Source organism: Mandrillus leucophaeus, unplaced genomic scaffold (assembly GCF_000951045.1).
Source record: "Mandrillus leucophaeus isolate KB7577 unplaced genomic scaffold, Mleu.le_1.0 Scaffold3, whole genome shotgun sequence".
Classification (NCBI taxonomy): domain Eukaryota; kingdom Metazoa; phylum Chordata; class Mammalia; order Primates; family Cercopithecidae; genus Mandrillus; species Mandrillus leucophaeus.
The window spans coordinates 6,323,960-6,346,889 of record NW_012103142.1 but is presented as its reverse complement, the minus strand read 5'-3'; the positions used below and the strand labels follow the sequence as shown (position 1 = coordinate 6,346,889).

The following is a 22,930-nucleotide window of genomic DNA, read 5'->3' as shown; positions in this document are numbered from 1 at the left end:
GGCTGAGGCAGGAGGACTGCTTGAGTCCAGGAGCCTAGATCAGCCTGGGCAACATAGAGACACCCTGTCTCTACAAAAAAAATCCAAAAATTAGCTGGGCATGGTGGTGTGTGCCTGTAGCCCCAACAACTCCCAAAGGCTGAGGCAGGAGGACAGCTTGAGCCTAGGACTCCAAGGTTGCAGTGATTTATGATTGATTGCACCACTGCACTCGAGCCTGGGCAACAGGCAAGACCTTGATGAAAGGAAAGGGGAGGGGAGGGAAGGGAAGGAAGGGAAGGAAGGGAAAGAAGGAAAAGAGAGAGAGAGAAAGAGGAAGGAGGAGAGGAAGGAAAGAAGAAAGGAAGAAAGAAAGGGAAAAAAATAATGCTACAAACTACTATCCAGATAATTTTTAAAGATTTTCCTTATCTGTCATATAAGGAAACTTGTTTGCTAAATTTGCAAAGCCAAGATTGCCTCCCAAGTTTTCTTGATTACAACAGGCCCCTTTCTGTTCTTTCCCATGAAGTGACCAACTTTATTTATTTTTATTTTATTGATTGATTGATTGATTGATTTTGAGACAGGGTCTCACTCTGTAGCCCCAGCTGGAGTACAGTGGTGCAATCTTGGCTCACTGCAAACTCAACTTTCCAGGTTCAAGTGATCCTCCCACCTCAGCCTCCCAAGTAACTGGGACTACAGGCACTCACCACCACACCTGGCTAATTTTTGTAGAAACAGGGTTTCTCCATGTTGCCCATAGCTGGTCTCAAACTCCTGAGCTCCAGCAATCCGCCCCCCTTGGCCTCGCAAAGTGCTGGGATTACAGTTGTAAACCACTGTGCCCAGACAATGAAGTCTTCTATTGTTAGGATGGAACCAGTAGTTGTGTGTCTGTGTGTGTGCGCATGCACGCACGCGCATATGTGTTGTTTTTTATTTTAAAATTTACTTTAATTAATTACTTTATTTTACTGGCTGTCATTATTAGACACACTTTCTGGAACAGGTCACTAAACCTGACAGTGGGGAAGACAGTTCATTCCCCCTTCCTCTGACATTCGTCTGGGAAGTGAAAATAATAGAGAAAACAGTAAGATCATTAAGAAGATCTTTAAGAGGAATCAAAATTCTCAGAGCCTTTACAGTCACATCATCGAATGATTTTTATGGCTATCTGAACTTTCTATTTTAGATGGCTGTAAACTGCAACTGAGTGCAAAAAAAATCAAAATCGAAGTAGTAAATGTACAAAAAAAAATCTTACTTGCACAATATAGTTGCACTCCAAGAGCTGCATTTTGGGATTGAGATTTAGTTTCATATATGTGTATGTATCTTCAAAGGTTTTCTCATACAGTGTCAGGAATACAGCAGCTTCCTGTGCAGTGCGCTTCTTCAACCATGCCTGCAGAAAAGAAACAGAATCTGTTTGTTAAGAAAGTGAAATGTGGAGAGACCCTGAGGGTTCTTCTTCCCATCTCTCTGCCCCACCTGTAAGATTGGCTTCCAGCTGAGAGCAGAGCTGCTGATATAGACCATGCCCATCCTAGAAACCGTGGCAGGAGAGGCGTTCTCAATATTGTGGACTTCAAACAGAAGCTTGCAACTAGGGGCCATGGGAATGCGATCTCCATTAGCTAACGTCAGAGTTTTATTGTCATCCAAAACGGAATTTAAGTTCTCAATCCAGATGGCATCCACAGGACCATCTAAAATGAGGAAAATGTTTTCACCTGCAAATAATTAAAACAGCAAATCACTTTTCATCTGCAAATAATTAAAATGGAAAAATCAAAGAAATATTGTCTTAATATGCTGGCAGGGAAAAAATGATCACAAAGGAAGTTTGTGTATACCTTTTTTAGCTTTTAATGTTTTTCTCCACAGAGTAGAAAAAATGCCATCTGTCCAGTCATTGGTAGCAGTGTCCAGTCTGCCAAACATCTGAGGTGCAGTAATGGCTTTTGGATTCATTCGCATTTCTCTGTGAGGCCTTCCGCATTCTGTTTGCGCTTTCATTAGAATCGTGATAACGCTTGTCTTTCCAGAACCACTGGGCCCAAGAGTCATCAAGCCATGTCGTACCAAAGACGTCTCATATAACTACACAATTAACCAGTAAATTAAAAAATGTAATTTATGAGTCTCTTGTTGACATTCAGAGTAGTTACTTGAAGTTTAAAGGCTTTAAATAAGTTCTTCGTTAAAGTAACTAGTTCACTATTTTTAAGTTGTAAAAAATGTTGTTTTACTAGATGTGCATAGCAAATGAGCACTACGTTATAAAATGATATGTGATAAAGTAATAACAATGTGGAGCTTGAATTACATTTTGGAAATAATTAACTCAGCATCTAGTTTTTGCTTCTTGCGTGATGTATTCCCTGTGATTTTGGTTTGTTAGTCTATAACCAGTAGTTTTTCCATGCGCAAACTTTCTCGGCATCCAATGTGATGATATCGCCCCTTAGTGGTGGAAAGCAGCAACGCAGAGCATCACAGTGAAGATCCGTTTCACAGGGGCCTTCTGATTCCCCAGAAGTACATCATGAATGAGGATTCCTGTGCAAGTGATTTATTCAGGGAGTGCTCCCAGGAGAAACCAGTAAAAAAAGAGAAAAGCAGGACAGGAATGGGAAGAAGCCAAGTAAGGTGTGATTGAGGACAAAGCCCTGTAGAGGGCAGACGTGAGCCTGATCCCGCGGGAGACTGGAGTGTAACTTACATCTCAAAGATTGCTCCACCTGGAATCAGGCGAGCTTGACTTTCCTACTCCATAAACTCTCAGAGAGGTTGGTTTGGGGGCGAGGGTGGGAATAAACTCCCGTGCAGCACCTACTCTTTGTGCCTGCCAACAAAATGGCTCCAGTCCTCCTTTTGCTATTAGAAGCCAAAACACACAGAAGCTGGGCAGGGGCACATGGAAATGCTAAAAGAGATTCAAGGAGACATGCTAGGCATATGGACAGCCGCTGTTATAACATCCTGTCTGTAGTTTTCTCGATTAAAAAAAAAATAAGAAGTCAAAGGTCTGACAGCTGATCAGAGGTAGAGTGAGTCATTCTCCTAACATTTTGGACAGAAATGTATTACCATTGTAAACTATAGTTTAAAAGCAACAGGCACTGTTCCTGACATGTTCAAGAACAATGTTACTGACATCAACAAAGAACCCAAAATTCTAGTCGCTGCCCATTGAGATGGCGAGAATTTTAGAACTCAGTATACTGTATGCATATCATATATAAAATCATGTTTTCCCAGAAATTTTTTAAACTCTTAAAATGGTTTCCAGTACATGAATGATGAAAAGCACTTTTCCCCCATGCACATATTTCTTTGTAAGATTTGGATGTGTCTCAGATACTTGCACATCTTATAATCTGGCAAGAACAGTAAGTTAAAATAAGAATTGTTATATTAATATTTCAAATGCAGTTTTCAACAATGTCCACAATTTCAGCTCCTTAATTTTCCAAAAACTCTGGAAAATATTCCCAAAGCATCAAGCTCATAGAGATTTAATCCTGTGTCTCTGCTACCAAGTTCTTGATTCTACTGGTAATACAATCAAGGTGGTTAGACGGTTGTCACAAGGATGAAATGTGATGAACAGAAAGACACCAAAATATGCAGTCAAAAGATTCAGGTTTTAGTGTAGGCAAAGGATATAACATGTCCACACACAAAGCAGGAGCAAAGTAGCATTCCCGGATTCCTCAGGCGCTGCACCCCACTGAGGCACCCAGCTGCAGCCAGTACTAACAGATTGGCACAAGAAACCATCTGGATTGTTCCATTCCCCAGAGTTTTTATAACCTACTATTTCGTCCCAACGTTATCCCCAGGTGTAGGTAACAACTGCAGTAAATTACTGCTTGATTACTGCGAGGCAGGGTAAATCCATACTATCTTTCTTGGACCACCACATCCCCCTTAGTATTCTTTTTGCAATGATGTACATATGATGTTTTCATTTAACATTTACATCAAGTAAGACTAACCATGAGTTTTTCTATTCAGACAGCTATGTTTAACACATACTTATCATTATACTGATAATAGATTAAAATGTCTTTACCTGCACGAGTTTCAGGTTCCAGGGTGGATGGTTAATCAAACCCTCTATCTGAACCTGATTGGCTACTGCTTTTTGCAGTTCCACATAAGTATTACTATCCAGTTGCAGTCCCGGGAACAGGTCATTGATTAAGCTGAGGAACAGGGGTTCATCTTCATCAACCTAAGGTGGCATAGTTTAAAATAAATTTACTCATTCAGTCAATAAATGTTATCAACTAGCTGAGACATGCATAGTACTTATCACTTCATCCCCAGAGAACCACTTATTACTCTCCCAATCAGGCTTGTATTTTCTAGTACTTTCTCCAGAATATCACCAATATGGTTTGGCTGTGTCCCCACTGAAATCTCATCTGGAATTGTAGCTCCCATAACTCCCACGTGTCGTGGGAGGGACCCAGTGAGAGGTAATTGAATCATGGGGGCAGGTCTTTCCCTGCTGTTCTCATGATAATGAGTAAGTGTCACAAGATCTGATGGTTTTGTAAACGGAAGTTCCCCTGCACATGCTCTCTTGCCTGCTGTAAATGTAAAGACGTAACTTTGCTCCTCATTCACCTCCCGGCTGATTGTGAGGCCTCCCCAGCCATGTGGAACTGTGAGTCCATTAAACCTCTTTCCTTTATAAATTGTCTTTATTAGCAGTGTGAGAACAGACTAATACAATCACCATTGAATCTACATTGTACCCAAAGTTCCTTAGCATTCAATGTGTTGTACATTCCTGCCCCAGTCTACTGCTCCAAAGTACCACCTCATTACTCTATCACATGAATGCTTTGCTTCTCACAGAGTGGCATTTGCATTAACCTTAAAAATGATCATTTGTAGTCCCAACCCCATGAGATTAAAGAACTAATATTTTATTTAAATTGGGGAAATAGCCATAACCCTGCATGACTTCATCCAACAATGGCTGGAAAAGTCCATCAGGGCAGTGTTCTGAGCCTTTCTTATAAGCAGTAGGTTTGAGTACACTGACTCCAATCCTTATTTGCAATGTCTTTAACACATAGATTGCCCTGTTCCCAACATCTGACCCCTTATGATTTCTCTTTATTCTCCAGGGCTTTGCTGATGCTTTCTTGAATACTTGTCTAGGAATTTTCAAAATGCCATTATCTAAGGGAGGCTTAGACTGCACTCCAGCCTGAGTGACTTAGGGAGTCTAAGCCTCTCTTACAGTCCATGTCAGTCATACAGGCAGTGAGGTATACTGGCAGGAGCAGTGGATTTGGCATCAGAAAATCTTATAAATTTTTGTCCCCTCTTCTCAGCTGATGGTGATTATGGGGGAATCCTACAACTTCTAGTCTCCATTCCCCAATAAGTGAAATGACAATAAGTAAGCTAGCCATCCAGATCCCACAGAGTTGCTATAAGGCTCAAATAAGACAATACACCTGAAAAGACTTTGTAACAGTAATGAACTCCACAGATGTTAGTTTTTGTAACTAGAATGTAGCTTCCTGAACCATTTCTTCTTCAATCTTGTACACCCATGGCACGGACACAATATGTGGCATGTAGAAATCTTTATATGCCACATGAACCTGTCCATCAAATATTCAAAACAACCTGGCTAGGCTGGGCATGGTGGCTCATGCCTGCAATCCCAGCACTTTGGGAGGCTGAGGCGGGGTGGATCACGTGAGTCCAGGAGTTTGAGACCAGCCTGGGTGACGTGGCAAAACCCTATCTCTACAAAACAATACAAAAATTAGCCAGGCATGGTGGTGCGTGCCAGTAGTTCCAGCTACTCGGGAGGCTGGGGCAGGAGGATAGCTTGAGCCTGGAATGCGGAGGTTGCAGTGAGCCAAGATTGCACCACTGTACTCCAGCCTGGGCGACAGAGTGAAACTCTGTTTCAAAGAAAAAAAAAAAAACAACAACCAGGCTGTAACTGTGACAAGCATGAAAGCAGCATGCTCTCCACAGTAAATATTCCATGTGCTTTGGAAAATAAAAACGGTTATGTTTTGGGAGAGATATATCTGAGATAAGCTAGTCACATACAGAGAAAGCAAAAAGTTCTCACGGTTCTCTGGGAATCCAGATTCTTACGCTGAGAATTTGTCACTTTGTGAATAACGGAAGAGAACTAGGTTGAATCTTGGAGCTGAAGCCCACTGATGACCTGTTTCACTGCACACGACTGATAAAAGGAGGCACTTATAGCCCATGTTGGTCACACAGGGTCATGGGGTCTTTTGCTTTCTTCTGGAAGCAGAGTGGTGGCTTTGCACAGTTATTATCCCTGTAATTATGAGCGCTCACAGCTCAACATCAGCCTACCCCTACTTGTCCACCAAATACAAAGAAACCACATTAAAATTTTGGAAAAGAGAATTCAGAGAAGATACCAGTTTAGAAAGGTTCATATCTCTTAGCCCTCTCATGACAGTGCTTAATTCACTATCTTCTGGTCTGGCTCTTTTTTGAGATCCAAGAGTCCTCAATACAGACAGAATATTTCTCAATCCAAAGTCATAATGAACCTGAGATGGGAGAAGAGGGCAAAAAGAGGGTTTAATTGAAAAACTAAACACAGACTCATGGCTCACTCTACGCATATAGGTTGATTCTGATATTTATAGGCCATAGTTTTGGGGTGACTAAGCTGCAAAGGTTTATTAGCTCAACTTTCCTGCCTTTCCTTTGACTGAAATATGATCATTCCATGGGAAAATCCAACCTGCATGATCAAGTATTCACACCTTAAATATCTTTTGAGAACAATATAGTCTGATACAGTCTGAGTGACAAACAATAGATTTTTTTTTTTTTTTTTTGTCTGTCGCCCAGGCTGGAGTGCAGTGGCAGGATCTCGGCTCACTGCAACCTCCACCTCCTGGGTTCAAGCAATTCTCCTGCCTCAGCCTCCCTAGTAGCTGGGATTACAGACATGTGCCACCACACCCAGGTAATTTTTTTTTTTTTTTTGTATTTTTAGTAGAGACAGGGTTTCACCGTGTTAGCCAAGATGGTCTCGATCTCCCGACCTCATGATCCACCCGCCTTGGCCTCCCAGAATGCTGGGATTACAGACATGAGCCACTGCACCCGGCCCAAACAACAAACTTTTAAATGCATAACCAAGAGGTTACATACTATGTGATTCCATTTATGTAACATTCTTGCAATAAAATTCTAGACATGGAGAAAAGGTTAATGGGTTAAGGATATGGGAGAGAGGTGGGTGTGGCTATAAAGATGTAGCATGAGGGAACCTTGTGGTGATAGAACAGAGCCGTATCTTACATATTCCATACAACTATATCCACACACACACATACATACACACACCAGTGCATGTATAACTGATGAAACCTTAACGAACTCTGTGGACTGCTTCAGTGTCCATTTCTGGTTTTGTTATTGTGCTATAGTTACAAGATGTCAACACCGGGCAAGGCAGGGTGAAGGGTACACACCTCCCTGTACATTCCTTTGCAACTTCCTGTGAATCTACAATTATTTCAAAATAAAAAGGTCTTAAAAATACACAACCAATAGGTAAAATTAATTCTAAAAGCATTTTAGAAAAGAGTCAATGAGATTTTAACTCACTGATGAGCATTTATCAAGGGAAAATTGCAAAGTGAAAAAACCAAATACTATTGCTAGTGGGTAAGCAGTAAGCAGATCTATAAAGTTACCTGTTTAGTAAGTTGCTCTTCACAGAGTTTGTAAAGAACATAAAATTTTTGAGCCAAGATAACGTTTTCAAGAAAACCACAGCTTGCAAGTTTAACTCTCATAATGATCTGAAAATTAATATAGTGAGATTTTTTTTCAACAACTTTAGTGAAAAACAAGTAAACAACATAAAGTACATTATGCTTTCAAATCCTGGTGCATACCTGTCTATCAGGAACCATCATAGCAACAGTTCTAAACTGGATTTTTAGGTTTTCTGGTAGTTCCTGGCGCCCAGCATATCCAGGGTTCTAAAAGTTAAAATATGTTTAATTTTTAATTGTTGATACAGCTTTCATTTCTGAATACAAATATATTTCAGACCCCTAATTCAGATTTTAAGATGGTATTGAAAAATATTAGATTCATAAAATACTCTTGTTTTCTCAAAACAATGTGTATTGGACCACGCATATTTACTAATATTCATATGCCCTTTTATATCTTTCTATATTCATGATATTAATAAGGTCACACGCAATTTTTTATGGCAAAAATTAAGTACCTATCTGTCTACTGCCTTAAAAAATAGAAAAGAACATGAAATAATAGAAGAGAAAACTGAATAGATACCTGATAATTATGGTCTAAAGTGTGTTATTGAAAAAAGAAAAAAACTCAGGATTTTATACTGATGAGCGTCCTTGGGCATTTTTTTTATTCCATCTCTTCAGTTATTCTTCGCAGTCACAGTTACAGAGCTCTTTGGCTGACAAAAACCCATAGAAGTGAGGAGAAATAAAGATGGCAGTGAGGGGAAATAAAGAAGGGAATGATGGGAAAACCACTGAAAAGGACAAAAGTAGAGGCAGACAGGAAATGAAGGCCTCCTAAGAAGCAACAGGTTGAAGATAGTTCAGACCCAAGTCTCAGAGGAAAGGTTGGAGATTCAAAGACAAGTAAGGCCAACAGGAATGAGTTATCTTAGGCAAGTTTGTTAAAATCCTTCAGTCCCTGACTATCTACTGGGCACTGTCAATAGGCCAGGTACCTTATTAGGGGCTGGAAATACAGAAATTGAGGCTGCCTCTCAATACTGCTCTTATCATTCCTGAGACACAGAAGCCCACTTGCAAGTTGGGTACAGCAACAGCCAGATTAAAAACTACATTTCCCAGCCTGCCTTGCAGCTGCTGTGATTAAATTCTACACCACGAGATGTGAAGGGGCACACTGTATGAAATACCCTTGATGTTTGTTTGAAGGGAGTTGACTCAGTCAATTGGCTACAACACGATAGTGATGCTTTCTGTAGCATCTTGGGTCATAAGGTGACCTTGAAGATGGAATTCATGATGGAGTAGAACCATATAAGATCTTAAGAGAATAAATCCTTACATGTTAAACTACAATTTTTTTAGGTTTCAGTTACTCACAGCTTAATGCAATATCTAATTGCTATTTCCAATATTATTCTTAATCCAGGGAGCATGTTAAGCATTTTTTAAAATTCTAGACCATAATTTTACACTGACTACATTTCTTCATCCCACTTCCTGAGTTACAATCAACACTTCCAGATTATTCTTATTTCCCCCTAACTGCTTTACTGGATGTTTGCTTACAATAAGTGTATCAGAAACATTTCTGATTTTGCTTCCTATAATTTATCATCTTTATCCATGGGGACATTTAAAAACTCGGAGTGCTTTGTGTTATCTTGCAACTTCGAGATTTAACTTTATGGAAAACACATAACAGCTTTAAAACTGGTGACACATAAAAGTATAGAAACTCCCGTTTATTCATGCCTTTGGTTTTCTATCTTTACAACACTGAATCTCAAAGCTCACCCTTAATCACATGGTAACTGAATTTGTTACAATTCTTTGGTACAGGACCTTGTTAAATTATTGCAGAAATTTTATTTTTATTTCCTTTTATTCGGTGTCAAAGAAAAACCAATTGTGGAGGTTAAGCAGTCAGATTTTGATGTTAGAGAGACAATAACTTCTTTCTCTTACTGGCTGGGTGACCTAGGAAGTTTTTAAGTCTCGCTGAGCCTCAGGTAAGTCAGCTATACAATACCCACTTCAGAGGACTATCGTAGCTATAAGATATGGTGTACATGTGAGAGAATATTTCAGGTCCTTCCTCTAGCTAGTTGCATGATAGGACAGCACGTTTTCCCCCACCCCACCACCCCTTGAAGTTAGGTCATGAAACTTGCTTTAGCCAATGACTTACGACTTTGTGTCACTTCTGGAAAGAAACTCTAAGAGTCAGAGCACAACTCTTCATGTTCTCTTTTTCCTTTGCTATAGCAAAGAGCAATGATTGAGATAGCAGGTACCTTGTCAGGCCAAGTACCAGAGTAAGGACATACAAAGCAGCCCTGGCCTCCCACCTCTACCTTAGTCAACCCACAGTGGACATGTGACAGAGAGATAAATCTTGTGGCTTTAAGCAATTAAGATTTAGGGATTGTTTGTTACTGCAGAACTATGTGAGTTACGCCATCTGATATAGCACATAGAACATCTAGTCTGCACCTTACACATATTAAGTGGTCAAAAAACAGTATCCATTATTATCATTAGCATATTACCTCTGTAGGTCTGGATTTGAATTTTTTAATTGAAAAAAATTACTATTTTATCTTCCGTCTGGGCTATAATGACTACTAAAAAAATCACACGGTAAGAGAGAACAGCTCATGACTCCTGGATAGCTGGTCATTCATCCACTAACACATGCTTTGTTTTACTTATGTCTGTAACAATTAAACTAATTAAATTGCATTTAAAGTCTTTTTTCTCACCATCGTTAAGAAGATTCCAAATTCTGGATTTAAATCAACACAATCACCATCAGAAAAAATGAACTGTTTCTTTCTCTCTTTTCTTGCTGTCAAAACAATATAAATTTGTTGTGCTGCCACTGATAACACAGGCAATTCAATTCTGTTAAACTCATCAAAGCAGCCCCAGGAACCTGACTGTGCAAGACCTGGCATGAAAAACAGTTAATTTGTAAAGTTTTACTCTATAATATACCTTCTTGATAACAATCATTTCTCCAGGGCTCCCAAACCATTATACATATGTAATGTTTCATATCTGGCTGTTGATAAATACGTATTTAATTCCAGTGATAAAGAGAGGTTTAATTATTTGTACATTTTCATCAAAACAATGGAAATAGTACACTGCCAAAATGAAAGTACAAATTTTGGGGGTATTCTGAAAGTAGAAACAACAGTATTTGCTGACAGATTGGATCTGAGTATAAGACAAAGAATAGAGTAAAGGATAGGTGGAAGTTGTTTGGGGGATGGTTATTTTGTTTGTTGTTGTCATTATTGGGTTGTTTTGTTGTTGTTGTGCCTGAGCACCTAGAGATCAGGAGTTTTTTTGTTTTGTTTTGTTTTGTTTTGTTTTTATATATACATTTTTTTGGTGGAATCTCACTCTGTAGCCCAGGCTGGAGAGCAGTGGCACGATCTCAGCTCACTGCAACCTCAGCCTCCCGGGTTCAAGCAATTCTCCTGGCTCAGCCTCCTGAGTAGCTGGGATTACAGGCACGTGCCACCATGCCCAGCTAATTTTTGTATTTTTAGTAGAGACGGGGTTTCACCATGTTGGCCAGGATGGTCTCGAACTCCTGACCTCATGATCTGCCTGCCTTGGTCTCCCAAAGGCGTGAACCACTGTGCCCAGCCAGGAGTTTGGTTTTAAACATAGTGAATCTGGACCTGTTAGACATTTAAGTGGACATGCTAAATCAACACTTGTATGTAATGAATCTAGAGTTTCAAGAAGAAGTCCAAGCTAGAGATATAATTCCGGAGTCATCATACAGATAGTATTTAAACCTTGGGCCTACATAAGATCACCAAGAGAATGCATGTAGATAGAAAAGAGAAGACCGCCAAGGACTGAGCTCTGAGGCTGATGTGTCTTCAAATATTTTTTTTCTCTGTTCATCTGAAAACACCTTCTACCTACCTTTCAGGATTTTCTCAAAATTTTCCATCTGCTGATGGCCACCCACTTCTTATTTTCCAGTGTTGCTATGCTTTCTAAAAATATTTCACTTCTGTGGGAGGGAAGCCACATGTGTCCCCCGTTTGCTATCTTGATCCTCTCTACTATTATTTCAGGCAATTATACATTGATTCCATTTTCATGATCTAACACACATTCCATGCACAGACTGTAACACTAGCAATAGTGTTGAACCATAAGAAATTGTTGATATCCAGCCATTTTTGACCTAGAAAAATGGCAATATCATATGGATCAACCCATACTAATGTTGATTATGTGAGACTGCATCACTTTGGATTTATATCAGAAAATAACATTAAAGGGCAATAAAAATAAATTCACCAAAAATAATCTATATTATTTGACACTTGCCTTTGAAAATCCTTCCTAGGCCTCTGAAATCCATTTGATCCGAGCAGTTGAACACGACCACATATTTTCCCAAACACCTTCCCATGTCTTTTGTGGTTTCTGTTTTGCCAGTGCCGGCAGGTCCCGCGGGAGCGCCTCCCATGTTCATGCCCAAGGCCTGAGCTAACGTGATATAGCATCTGCAAACGTTCATCCAATAAAGCACTGTGAGTATGGGATGATACATTACAGGATGGAGCAAGCAAAAGTCCAGTGCGACTGAAATGGGCCTGTTTATTTTAGAGTCTGAGTAGCCCACATAAAAGAAGTGACTAAACAAGGTTAGGGTACTTGATATTCATTAAAAGTACTACAGTGAATCCAAAGATTTCTTGAGACAAATTTCCAAACTCCTCAATCCTGACTTAAAACCTTCAGGCCTTCCTGCCATTACAGTCAGGAGAACCAAATGAGCAGTGTTGTGCTGGCAGATGTTTAACAACTGGCTCTCCAGAAGAAAAAAAAAAAAAAAAAAAACACCTGGTTTTCATGTTTGCCAATTCCTATTGTATAAACACTTCCACTGTGGTCAATGGCAAGCTACCAATGCGATATCACAAAGTTGGGGCAAAATGCACATAGACAGAAACCAGGAAAGGCCAGGAGCGGTGGTTCACGCCTGTAAGCCCAGCACTTTGGGAGGCCGAGGCGAGCAGATCACAAGGTCAGGAGTTCAAGACCAGCCTGGCCAATATGGTGAAACCCCCTCTCTATTTAAAAAATACAAAAATTAGCCAAGAGTGGTGGCATGCGCCTGTAGTCCCAGCTACTTGGTAGGTAGAGGCAGAGGTTGCAGTGAACAAAGATCAGGCCACTGCACTCCAGCCTGGGCGACAGAGTGAGACTCTGTCTCAAAAAAAAAAAAAAAAAGAAAGAAACCAGGTAAGCACCGCAGGCTGATGCAAGTCAGCTCCAGCATACCATTGTAAATAAATAGTTTCACTATGAAATAATTCACTCATTTAGAAAAGTGCAAAGAATACTAATATAATAAATCTCTTTGTATCCATGATCCAGTTTCTGTTGTATTTGTTTTGGATCTAAGTAAAACTTAGTAAAGATCTTAGTAAAGCTTCATGAGACATGACGCTTAATATGTAAACACCAATAGAAGAGAAAACACTGACAAATTTATGTTTCTACGGCACTGGGCATATAAAAGGGATAGGTTCAATAAATCAAAAGGAGGCTGAAGATGTAATTTGATATAATTTCACCTGGAGGCAGCCCTACTTAAAGTAACAGCGGCACTAAATATTAAATAACCCAATTTAAGTCAATTCTAACAACATTTATTGAATGTTTTCTATGCACAGCATACTTAACTGGGTATCATGGGATAAAAAAGACCTAATAATGGCCTAGTGTCATATAATACAAAGAATTGTGACGGGATCTGCCATTGACTAATTATTCATATTGGCCATGAAAATGTACTTTAGGTATCAATTTCCACATCTGAAAATCCAAAGACTAAATTACATGATCTCCAAGGTACCTTCCTTCTCGGCAATTTTAACTTCTTTTGGGATTCTAGGAATATTTTTCCACTTGCAATCTAAAATTCACCATTAAATTACAGTCAACATTCAAGCTTGCTTTTATTCTTTTATCTTTTTCTACTTCATAAAAATTCAATGCACATGTATATTTAAGTGGTTATTTCATTGTTAGGCTGACTTTAATGAGCTAGCATATACCCAGAATGACAGAAATCTGCTTTTGTTAATATTTCAAATGCAACTTTAAATAATGTTAAGCACATTTTAAAATTACAAAATAAAAAATAAAAACTGCGTTTCCTACCTGTCTGTTAATGGAGTGATAACAAGGCGATCAGTACATCCCAGAAATTCATTTTGGTAAATAAAATCAACATCTGTAATAGACACTACAGTTTGATCCAAATCTTCCTTAAAATAAAATCTACTCTGTTTTAACCATTCAAAATCAGTAGGTGATCTGATATGCATTTTTACCTTAAAAACATAAAATACAAAAAAAGTTATATACTGAATTGCAATAGCATAAAACATAAGCATGTGGGCAGTTTTTTTATTCACTCTTGGATGAACTGATTCTTATTCACTTAACAAATATTTATTGAGTTCCTTCCTGTGCTTGACACTGTGCTAGGTGAACAAAGACAGAGATGGTTCCAGGCTTCCAGAGCTCACAGAAAAGAGCAAAAGGCAAACAGTGAAACAAATTATTGCAATAAAGTACAAAGGGCACCACCACTGAAATTCAGGGCTCATGAATATATGGAGCAGGAGGACCTAACTACTCCAGGGTATCTGAGAGGGGCACTCAGAGGAAGAAAACATCTCAACTAAAACCCAGATAAATAGTAGGAATTAGCCAGGGCCACTGGGAGTGGGGAACGAAAGGGATAATGAAGGTGTGGGAAGAGTAAGTGCTATAGGCAAATGCCCACAAGATCTGATTGGCACCCTCAAGGAACTGAAAAAAGGTCAGTACAGCTGGTAGACATCCTGGGATCTAGAGAAAGCATGAGTTGAGGCTTCACAGGGCCATGGGAAGGGGTTTAAGAATTGTCCTCATGGCAGTCGGAAGTCACTAAAGGGTTAAGCAGGGAAACACATGGTTATATGTGCACATGTCTCCCTGCACCAGCACTATAGCCAAGCCACCCAATCCGCCTAGTCATCAGCATATACAGGTGAGGCAAGAGGTACTGGGCTCCCGTGGCCATGGATGCAAGCTCTAGTACCTGGTCCATTCGAAGAGAAACCAGGTAAGCAACCTTAGGAACTCCATTCCATCACAACCACATTCTGAGAAGCTTCTTGACTTTCCAGTGAAACGTGAAACACCAGTCCTGCCCATTCAGAGGAATCAACACAGGAAGTGGCAAGTGGTCCCCTTCACTAAACCCAGTAGACCCACTTTCAGGTCATTCAGTTGACACTAAAAAATGGACTTGTGGCTACTATACAATGCTCAGATCTCCATCTGACCAGGCCGCCACACACCTTGCTATTTACAGTCCCACTTTTCGTTATTGTTGTTTGCTGTTTGGTCATGATCTTGCTTCCTCCTCTAGTTAAGGACTGGCTTCCCACCTAAAGCACGGTTTGTAGTCATCACCTTGAGTTACCTTCAGGTAACACAGTCTGGCCCCACTCCCAGGGAATGCTCTGTAACACAGGACTCAAGGCCATGGGGATGCTCTCAGCCAGCTACTTTCAACCATCTGTTAAGATGGTAAGGAGGAGGTGGAGAAGAAAAGAATAGTTGATATATTCATTGAGTTCTTGCTGTATATCAGGTTGTTCTAATAATTGTACATGGAAAAATAAAATGCATATATGTTGGCCATGAGATCTCATTTAGTTGGGATGCAAACAGTTCAATGGTGATTAAGATAAGAGAAAACGGTTTCATAGTTTTCCTTAGGTACAGGTTTTTTTAAAAATCCCTTCCGGATGTAAAGTAAAGTTTGCTCAGCACTTAATTTTAAAAGAAATTTCTTTTACAGGACTTCAGTTTTAGGAGCCAGTGAGAGATGTATAGACAACATCCTCAAATGTATGCTGACAGCAGATACAATAATGAACTCCATACTAGTGCTTCTTGAGGTGGAAGTCAATTAAAGTCAAAGTATAATGGCAATTGCAATTAGTAAAAACTAGTCCGTGGAAGGTCAAAACAATATAAGTGTGCAGCTTTCTGATATTAGCTTAATCCAGAGATAAATCCTAGAGCAGTTTTTCCTCAAATTTCAATATGCATATGAATCTCCTAAGAATCTTGATAAAATGCAGATTCTGATTCAGTAGGTCTTGGATGGGAGGAGGGAGGCTGGAGATTCTGCTCTTTTCACCAACTTCCAGGTGATACCAAAGCACTGGTCTGCATGTAATACTTTGAGAAGCAAGGATCTGGGTTGCAGGGGGATGGATGGATTGACTGGATGTCCTTCAAGTAATCTTCAATAAATATAACTTATCTGATCAGAACTTTTGATAAAAGTTCGAAACAGGTAGTCTGTGATCACATTCTCTAAAACAGGACCCAACCTGTATGAATTATGTGTCTCTGATGAAGGAAAGAGATACCTTTAAAATGTATCAAATCAAGTAGACTAAAGCAATAGGAGTTAAATGGTAGGTAAGGATTATCAAACAGTGGCATTTCAAAATTACCTGGGGCTCCTACCCTGTAATAGAAAATCCTTCCTTTAGGAGAAGTTGGTCTTGGTCAAGGCCACTGGTTAGAGTCCCATTTCTAAAGGAATTCAAACACTTACCCTTCTTAGTCCCACCCTACAGAACTTTGCCCAAATCAAGCCCATGATCACCATCAACTGGACGAACAGCCGTGAGAGTGCTCTGAAGCCTGATTCTGTTCCATCTGTGCTCCTTTTCCAATCGACCCAGCATAGCTTATGACCTAAATTATATCGTGTTCCTGGTTATTTGGTTTAATGGAAAATTAGTTGGTTCATATCACATCAGATGGTTGCAGACTTTCAGAGTGCCAAATGAATATATAACATGGTTGTGTAAACCATCCAATACAGATATACAATATTGTGGCCATGATATTGACGGACACAGTTATGAAAAAGGACTAAGCAAATGGAAAGTTCATGTAAGTTAGGCAACATATACAACTCTTAACTGTTCATTATTAATTAATACACCAAATTAAGAAAAAAAAAAGATGCCTTACCAAGTCATCAAATATATCTCTCTGATGCACATGGATAGTAATTAGAGTTTCGAACTTCACTCTATCAAACTTGCTTAGATCATGTGTTGTCTGACTAATGAGAGTATTTAGAATATCCAAAAATTTCTGATTGGTCACTTGCATGATTTTCCTGTCATCTTTTGCATTATGTAAAGCCTCTTCTGAATCATGTGTCCACAACATCTGAATTCCCAGAAGTCCAACCTACAGATCCAACAGAAAAATACTGAAATTTACCAAATATTTAAAGCACATCTGCAATACAATTTGGTGGTCGCTTATTCACATTTTAAACTAAAAATCACATTGACTTGCATTTCTTCACTCCCAAAGGAGGGAAACAGTTAAAGTTTTAACCATTAATATTTAATTATTTCATAGTAGATGGATTAATGATCATTAAAATACTGGCTACCATTTGTTGAACGAATGTGTGTTATAGAAGATGGTTAGGAAATTTTTCTACAGAGGGCCTGAGACTATTGGATATTTCCATGCAATGATTTTTCTTTCTCAAGAAAAGCAAAGGAAGTCTTTATTGTTGCTTGTTCTTGAGCAGGGCTTCCCAAAGTTCTCTTTGCTCTTCTAAAAACAATACGCTGCCTATCTCCTTTCTTGATTGCTCCCTCTCTCTGATATCCATGTTTTTATCTAAGTCAACTTTTCTGTCTCTACACTTATCTATAGAAGAGAGAGGGAGACAGAAAATGAGAAGAGGAGAAGCTTGTATTCTTTGTATCCTGATGAAGGCATAAAGAAATTGTGAGAGGATGTCACCTTAGCCTACAATTTCTGCCCCAGAAAAGGTAATAAAAGTGGTCTGAGAATGCCCACCCTCACCCCTTCACTGAAATGGCTGTCTCTTCGGGAGCTCTCACTCATCCAGAGTCGAATGACAGATCCAACATCATTTGGACTAAAAAAGAGGACTGAAAGCAGGGCGAGCAGTATATGGATATTGCTTGGCATGGGCTCAACAGTGAGAAAAGAAAGAATAAAACCCTCTTTCTGTCCCTGCCTTATCAGAGACTTTGATACTTTTCCTGCTAGAGCAGTGGCCAATCCTGGGGGCTGCAGCTAAAGATAAATGAAAGCACCTGGCTGAAGTGAGCAATGGGGTCTGGAGAAAATAACCAGTGTCAGGAAGCCCCCCAAAAGCAAGCAGATTCTGGCCGTCAGCAGCAGATGATGGTCCAAGGGAGGAAATACAAAGAGAAAAACTACAAAAGCACAGCAGTGTACAGCTGTCTGACTTAAAGACGAATAGACCAGCAGACCCCAAAACCCACCGCATAATGGTGTCTATCCAATGGCAAGTCTTTATAATCATTATCTTGAGTCACCAAGAAGAGCTTAAAATTATGTTTTTATACTCAGTCTAAAAAGGCATGCGACTTAGTGGTGAAAACCAGAGGACATTTCATTAAAAAACAAAACAGCACAGCAAAGTAAGAATGCTCATTCTCATCAATATTATTCGATGCCTATAATAAGCACATTAAACAATATGAGAAGGCACCACATGTTCTCACGCACAAACGGAAGCTAAAATAAAGCTGACCTCAGAGAAGTGAAAACAGATTGGAGGACACTAGAGACTGGGAAGGGTAAGGAGAAGAGGAGGATAGGGATAGATTTGCTAAAGGACATAAAATTATAGCTAGGTAGGAGGACTAGGTGTTAGTGATCTATACCAGTGGTCCTCAGCCTTTTTGGCACCAGGGACCGATTTCAAGGAAGACAATTTTTCCATGGACGGGGGTCGCAGGATGGTTTAGATTCACATAAGGAGCGCACAACCTCGATCCCTCGAATGCACAATTCAGTTCACAATAGGGTTCGCCCTCCTATGAGAATCTCATGCCGCTGCTGATCTGACAGGAGGTGGAGCTCAGGCAGTAATGCTCACTTGCCCGTCGCTCACCTCCTGCTGTGCAACCCAGTTCCTAATAGCCCATGAACCCGTACCGGTGTGTGGGCAGGCCGGGTCGGGTCGGGCAGGGGCGGGTTAGGGACCCTTGTTCTATACCACTGTAGGACAACTACAGTTAAGAATAACATATAGTTTCAAATAGCTAGAAGGAGGATATTGAATGTTCCCAACACAAAGAAATGGTAAGTGTTTGAGATGATTGATATGCTAATTACTCTCATCTGATCACAAGACATATTATATGTATCAAAACATTACTATGTGCCCCGTAAATATTTACAATTTTTATATGTCAATTTTTAAAACAAAGAAGAAAGGGAAAAAGAGCAACAAATACATAAATAAGGTATTGGAAGGGAATACACTAAAATATTAATAGCCGTAATTTCCAGGTGGTAGAAATATGGGAAATTCTTATTTCCACTTTCATTTTATTTGTACTTTAAGTTTCGGGATACACGTGTGGAACGTGCAGATTTGTTACACAGGTAAACGTGTGCCGTGGTGGTTTGCTGCACCTATCAACCCATCACCTATGTATTCCACTTTTATATTTTTTGCATTTTTCCAAATTTTTGCAGCAAGGATCCATTGCATTCAAATCTTTAAAACATGTTTTAAAAGAATATATATATATATATACACACACACACACACACACACACACACACACGAGAAAACCCTGAAACTAATCATCTTTCCTACTACACCCTGTCCAACTTCACCACTGTTCTGAACTTGCTCTCAACTCTCTACGTAATGCTAAATCCTCAGTCTAATTTAGGCTGAGCCCCTCCTTCAGGATATACACGGGCTGGAGAAGGAGAATATGTAGATTTAGTTTCAGGAACTCTTTGCTCAATTCAACAAAGTATTTTATAAAGCTTGATCACAAAGGTAATAATGCTAATAAGAATACTAAAGTTTCCCAAGGTGTTATACAATATAAAAATCACAGTATTATTCTCTCCAGTAAAGGTTGATTCTATATCTGTCCTTCTGTGGTTTGAACAAATAATACATCATTTCAGTTGTCTTCATTTTGTGTGCACTAATTCAGGATTTGGAGCTCAGGTTGGGAGGAGTAGTTGGAGAATAAATATCATTTGGGCAAAAACTGCCTACAGTTTCCTTGGATATCTTTTGCCTTTTATCCCATACTCTCTCTGGCCAGATCACAAATTATCACTTTTCATTTCTCTTGAGTGAAAGTGTAATGAAACCACTGGCACCTGCTCCAACCCTGGCCTCTTTGAGGTCTTCACTTTCTAAAACACCAGTTGCATGAAAAAGCCTCTCAACAAATTATGTCCATTTTTAATCGCTTGAAGGGAAAATTAAAGACAAGATGGATTTCATGTCAAGAAAAGGTATGTTCATTCCCTTTACATACATCCATATCTATATCTGTATCATATCTCTGAATTGGTGTATATATACACACACACACACACACACATACACATGCACATACACACAGATGGTCCCCAACTTTCAATGGTACAACTTAACAACTTTTTTTACTTTACGGTAGTGCAAAAGCAATATGCATTTAGTAGAAACTGTACTTTGAGTGAGCACCCATACAACCATTCTGTTTTTCACTTTCAGTGCAGTAGTCAATAAATTATATGAGATAGTCAACACTTTATTATAAAATAGGCTTGGTGTTAAATGATTTTGCCTAACTGTAGGCTAATGTAAGTGTTCTGAGCATCTTTAAGATACACTAGACTAAGCTTATGATTTGGTAGGTTAGATGTATTAAATACATTTCTGGTGAATGATATTTTCAACTATGATGAATTTGTTGGGCGATAACCCCATCATAAGTCGAGGAGTTTCTGTATACAAATACACACACACACACACACGCACACACTTACATATGTATCTATTAGACTCAATGTATGTATCCTTAATTATGGGAAAATAGTGGCATACCCTCTTCTGGGAGATGGGATGGGTTGGTCTAGAATGGTGTAGGTTGACAAGCAGGTGGTTGGGAGCTAAGGCTAAAATGAGCGTGAGTAGGCCACTCTAACCTAGTTCAAAGCTACAGTTGCCTCACACCATCAGGCCAACCACCTCCTAAGCATCCTTCCCCTTTATTTTCATTTCTTTTCACCATTACTTAAGCATTGTGTATTCTCACCTGTGCTGGAAAGTGGCTGAGGAATGGTAAGAGTTGAAATCCTGAATCACTGATTTGATAGAAAGCGGATCTAATTATATTATGTAATGATGACATCTGCATTTTTAACAAATCCAGAAGCCAAATCTCCACAGGACCTTTGGCCATAACAGAATTATCCAACTAAAACAAAATTACAAGGATATTATAAATTGATAATAATTTGGCATTTTTACAGATGTTCCACGCACACTTAATAAATCATAGTACCCTATGCCAAGCAAACAGTTTCATATTTTATACAAAACATTTTAAATATGGGTAAAATCATCTAATACTATAGCTGGAAGGAACTACAGGGATCATCTAGTCCAAAACTTTCACTCCATAAATTACAAAATGAGTCTCAGAGAAGTTAGAGGATTTATCTAAACCAGTTTTTCACAAAGCCCAGGGCTGTAGAACGAGAACTCCCTCTCCTGTTTTTTTCCGTAAGAGAACTGCACTCTCCTCAACGTAAGTTTTTAAAGAAATTCTAATAACAAAATTTAAAGCAAGGTAAATTACAACGATTTTTTCTCCTTCTCTTGATATGACAGCCATGATGCGATCATAGTCTTTTGCATGAAATGTCACCTCATTGATGTTGTCAGATACTGCAGGGAGATGCGGCTGTAAGACAGGAAAACATCACACAGGAGGCTGAACACAAAAGTCGCTAAGATGTTTTTAAAAGCCTTAATATTTTGTATCTTTTTAAAAGGTTATTTACTTTTGTCTCAAAAAACAGAGAGAGACTCTGCTTTGACCCTTGACTGGCTTGGAGGCCTACTTTTTAAAATCAAGCCCTACAGAATGTTTTCTCCAGGTCCTGCAAACGGCCCCCTCTCATGCTATGCAGATTAGACTAAGGACTGTCCCCTGCCACCAGATGGAGACTGGACCGTACCGCCGCCCCCCTCCTCCCCACCCAGATACAGCTCAGTCCTGCCCTCTCTCCTAGCTCTACCTCCACCTTTCACAGAGCCTTTCCATTCTCTTTTCTCATTGTTACAAGTCCCTGGAAACCAACAAGGAACATTAGCCGTTTCCCAGATCTCCAAACCAGAACTGGCCCTGGGACAGGCCCTTCCGTGCCTCCCACTCTCAGTTTGCTATGGTTTTTCTTTTCCTCTTCCAAAGTATTGCTCTGGGAAATGGCTAAAAGCATTGGAGAAGTATTCAGAAAGGAAAAAAAAGGACGAATCCAAAATATAACCCCTATTTGGTCTAAGAATATTTAGAATAAAATACTCATAATGATAAGTTCGATTTAATAAACACATACTGTGTGCTAGAGATTTTGCTATGCATGATCTCATATAATCCTCATGACGGTCCTGTGAGGTGAGAACCATTAATATCCTGATTTTACAGATGTGGATTGGAGGCATGGGGAAATTAGGAAGCCTGCCAAGGTCACACAGCTAGGAATGGCATAGTCAGTGCATAGTCGCTCAACACTGCTGGACTGCATCAGGATGACAGGCTCCAAATACACAGAAAATATGACATTTTATGATCAATGTAATTTGTAATACTGTTCTTTAATGCCTGCATTTTAAGATTTTTCATTTAAGATTTCATTTAAGATTCTTCACTTTTATTCTTCATTGTGTATGTTGTGGAAAAAGCAATTGAGATCACGGATTCTTAGATTATACCTGTATGGTGTGGGAATCACTGGCTTGTCCAAGAATTTCCAGGAGAACTGGATCAGATACAAAGAAGAATCTTGGAAATAGTAATCGTTTCTTCTCCAAATACCTTCCAATAAAGTCGATAGTATGTTACCAAGTGGTTTTTTCCCCTAAATTGTTATTTTTTTAGTCAAGACATAATCACTAACATCTTTGCTAAGATAATGGCAAACACCTAGAGTCATTTATTGCTTACCCCTGCAACGTTTGGTGAAAACCAAAGTCCATGCTCCAC

At 39.4% G+C, this 22,930-nt stretch overlaps 1 protein-coding gene across 1 annotated transcript in view; it reads right to left on the bottom strand.

The window, feature by feature from the left end:
- DNAH8 (dynein, axonemal, heavy chain 8) overlaps positions 1-22,930 on the bottom strand; it is a 349,054-nt gene that overhangs the window by 165,794 nt on the left and 160,330 nt on the right. Inside the window, exons 41-54 of the mRNA XM_011986894.1 lie at positions 22,660-22,762; positions 21,524-21,628; positions 20,978-21,139; positions 16,869-17,093; positions 13,977-14,149; positions 12,132-12,310; positions 10,532-10,719; positions 7,935-8,021; positions 7,731-7,838; positions 6,435-6,569; positions 4,070-4,231; positions 1,845-2,091; positions 1,480-1,721; positions 1,253-1,393 (exon numbers count right to left, since the gene is read on the bottom strand). Of these exons, the coding sequence (XP_011842284.1) occupies positions 1,253-1,393; positions 1,480-1,721; positions 1,845-2,091; positions 4,070-4,231; positions 6,435-6,569; positions 7,731-7,838; positions 7,935-8,021; positions 10,532-10,719; positions 12,132-12,310; positions 13,977-14,149; positions 16,869-17,093; positions 20,978-21,139; positions 21,524-21,628; positions 22,660-22,762 (2,257 nt within the window). The remainder of the gene's footprint in view (positions 1-1,252; positions 1,394-1,479; positions 1,722-1,844; positions 2,092-4,069; positions 4,232-6,434; positions 6,570-7,730; positions 7,839-7,934; positions 8,022-10,531; positions 10,720-12,131; positions 12,311-13,976; positions 14,150-16,868; positions 17,094-20,977; positions 21,140-21,523; positions 21,629-22,659; positions 22,763-22,930) is intronic.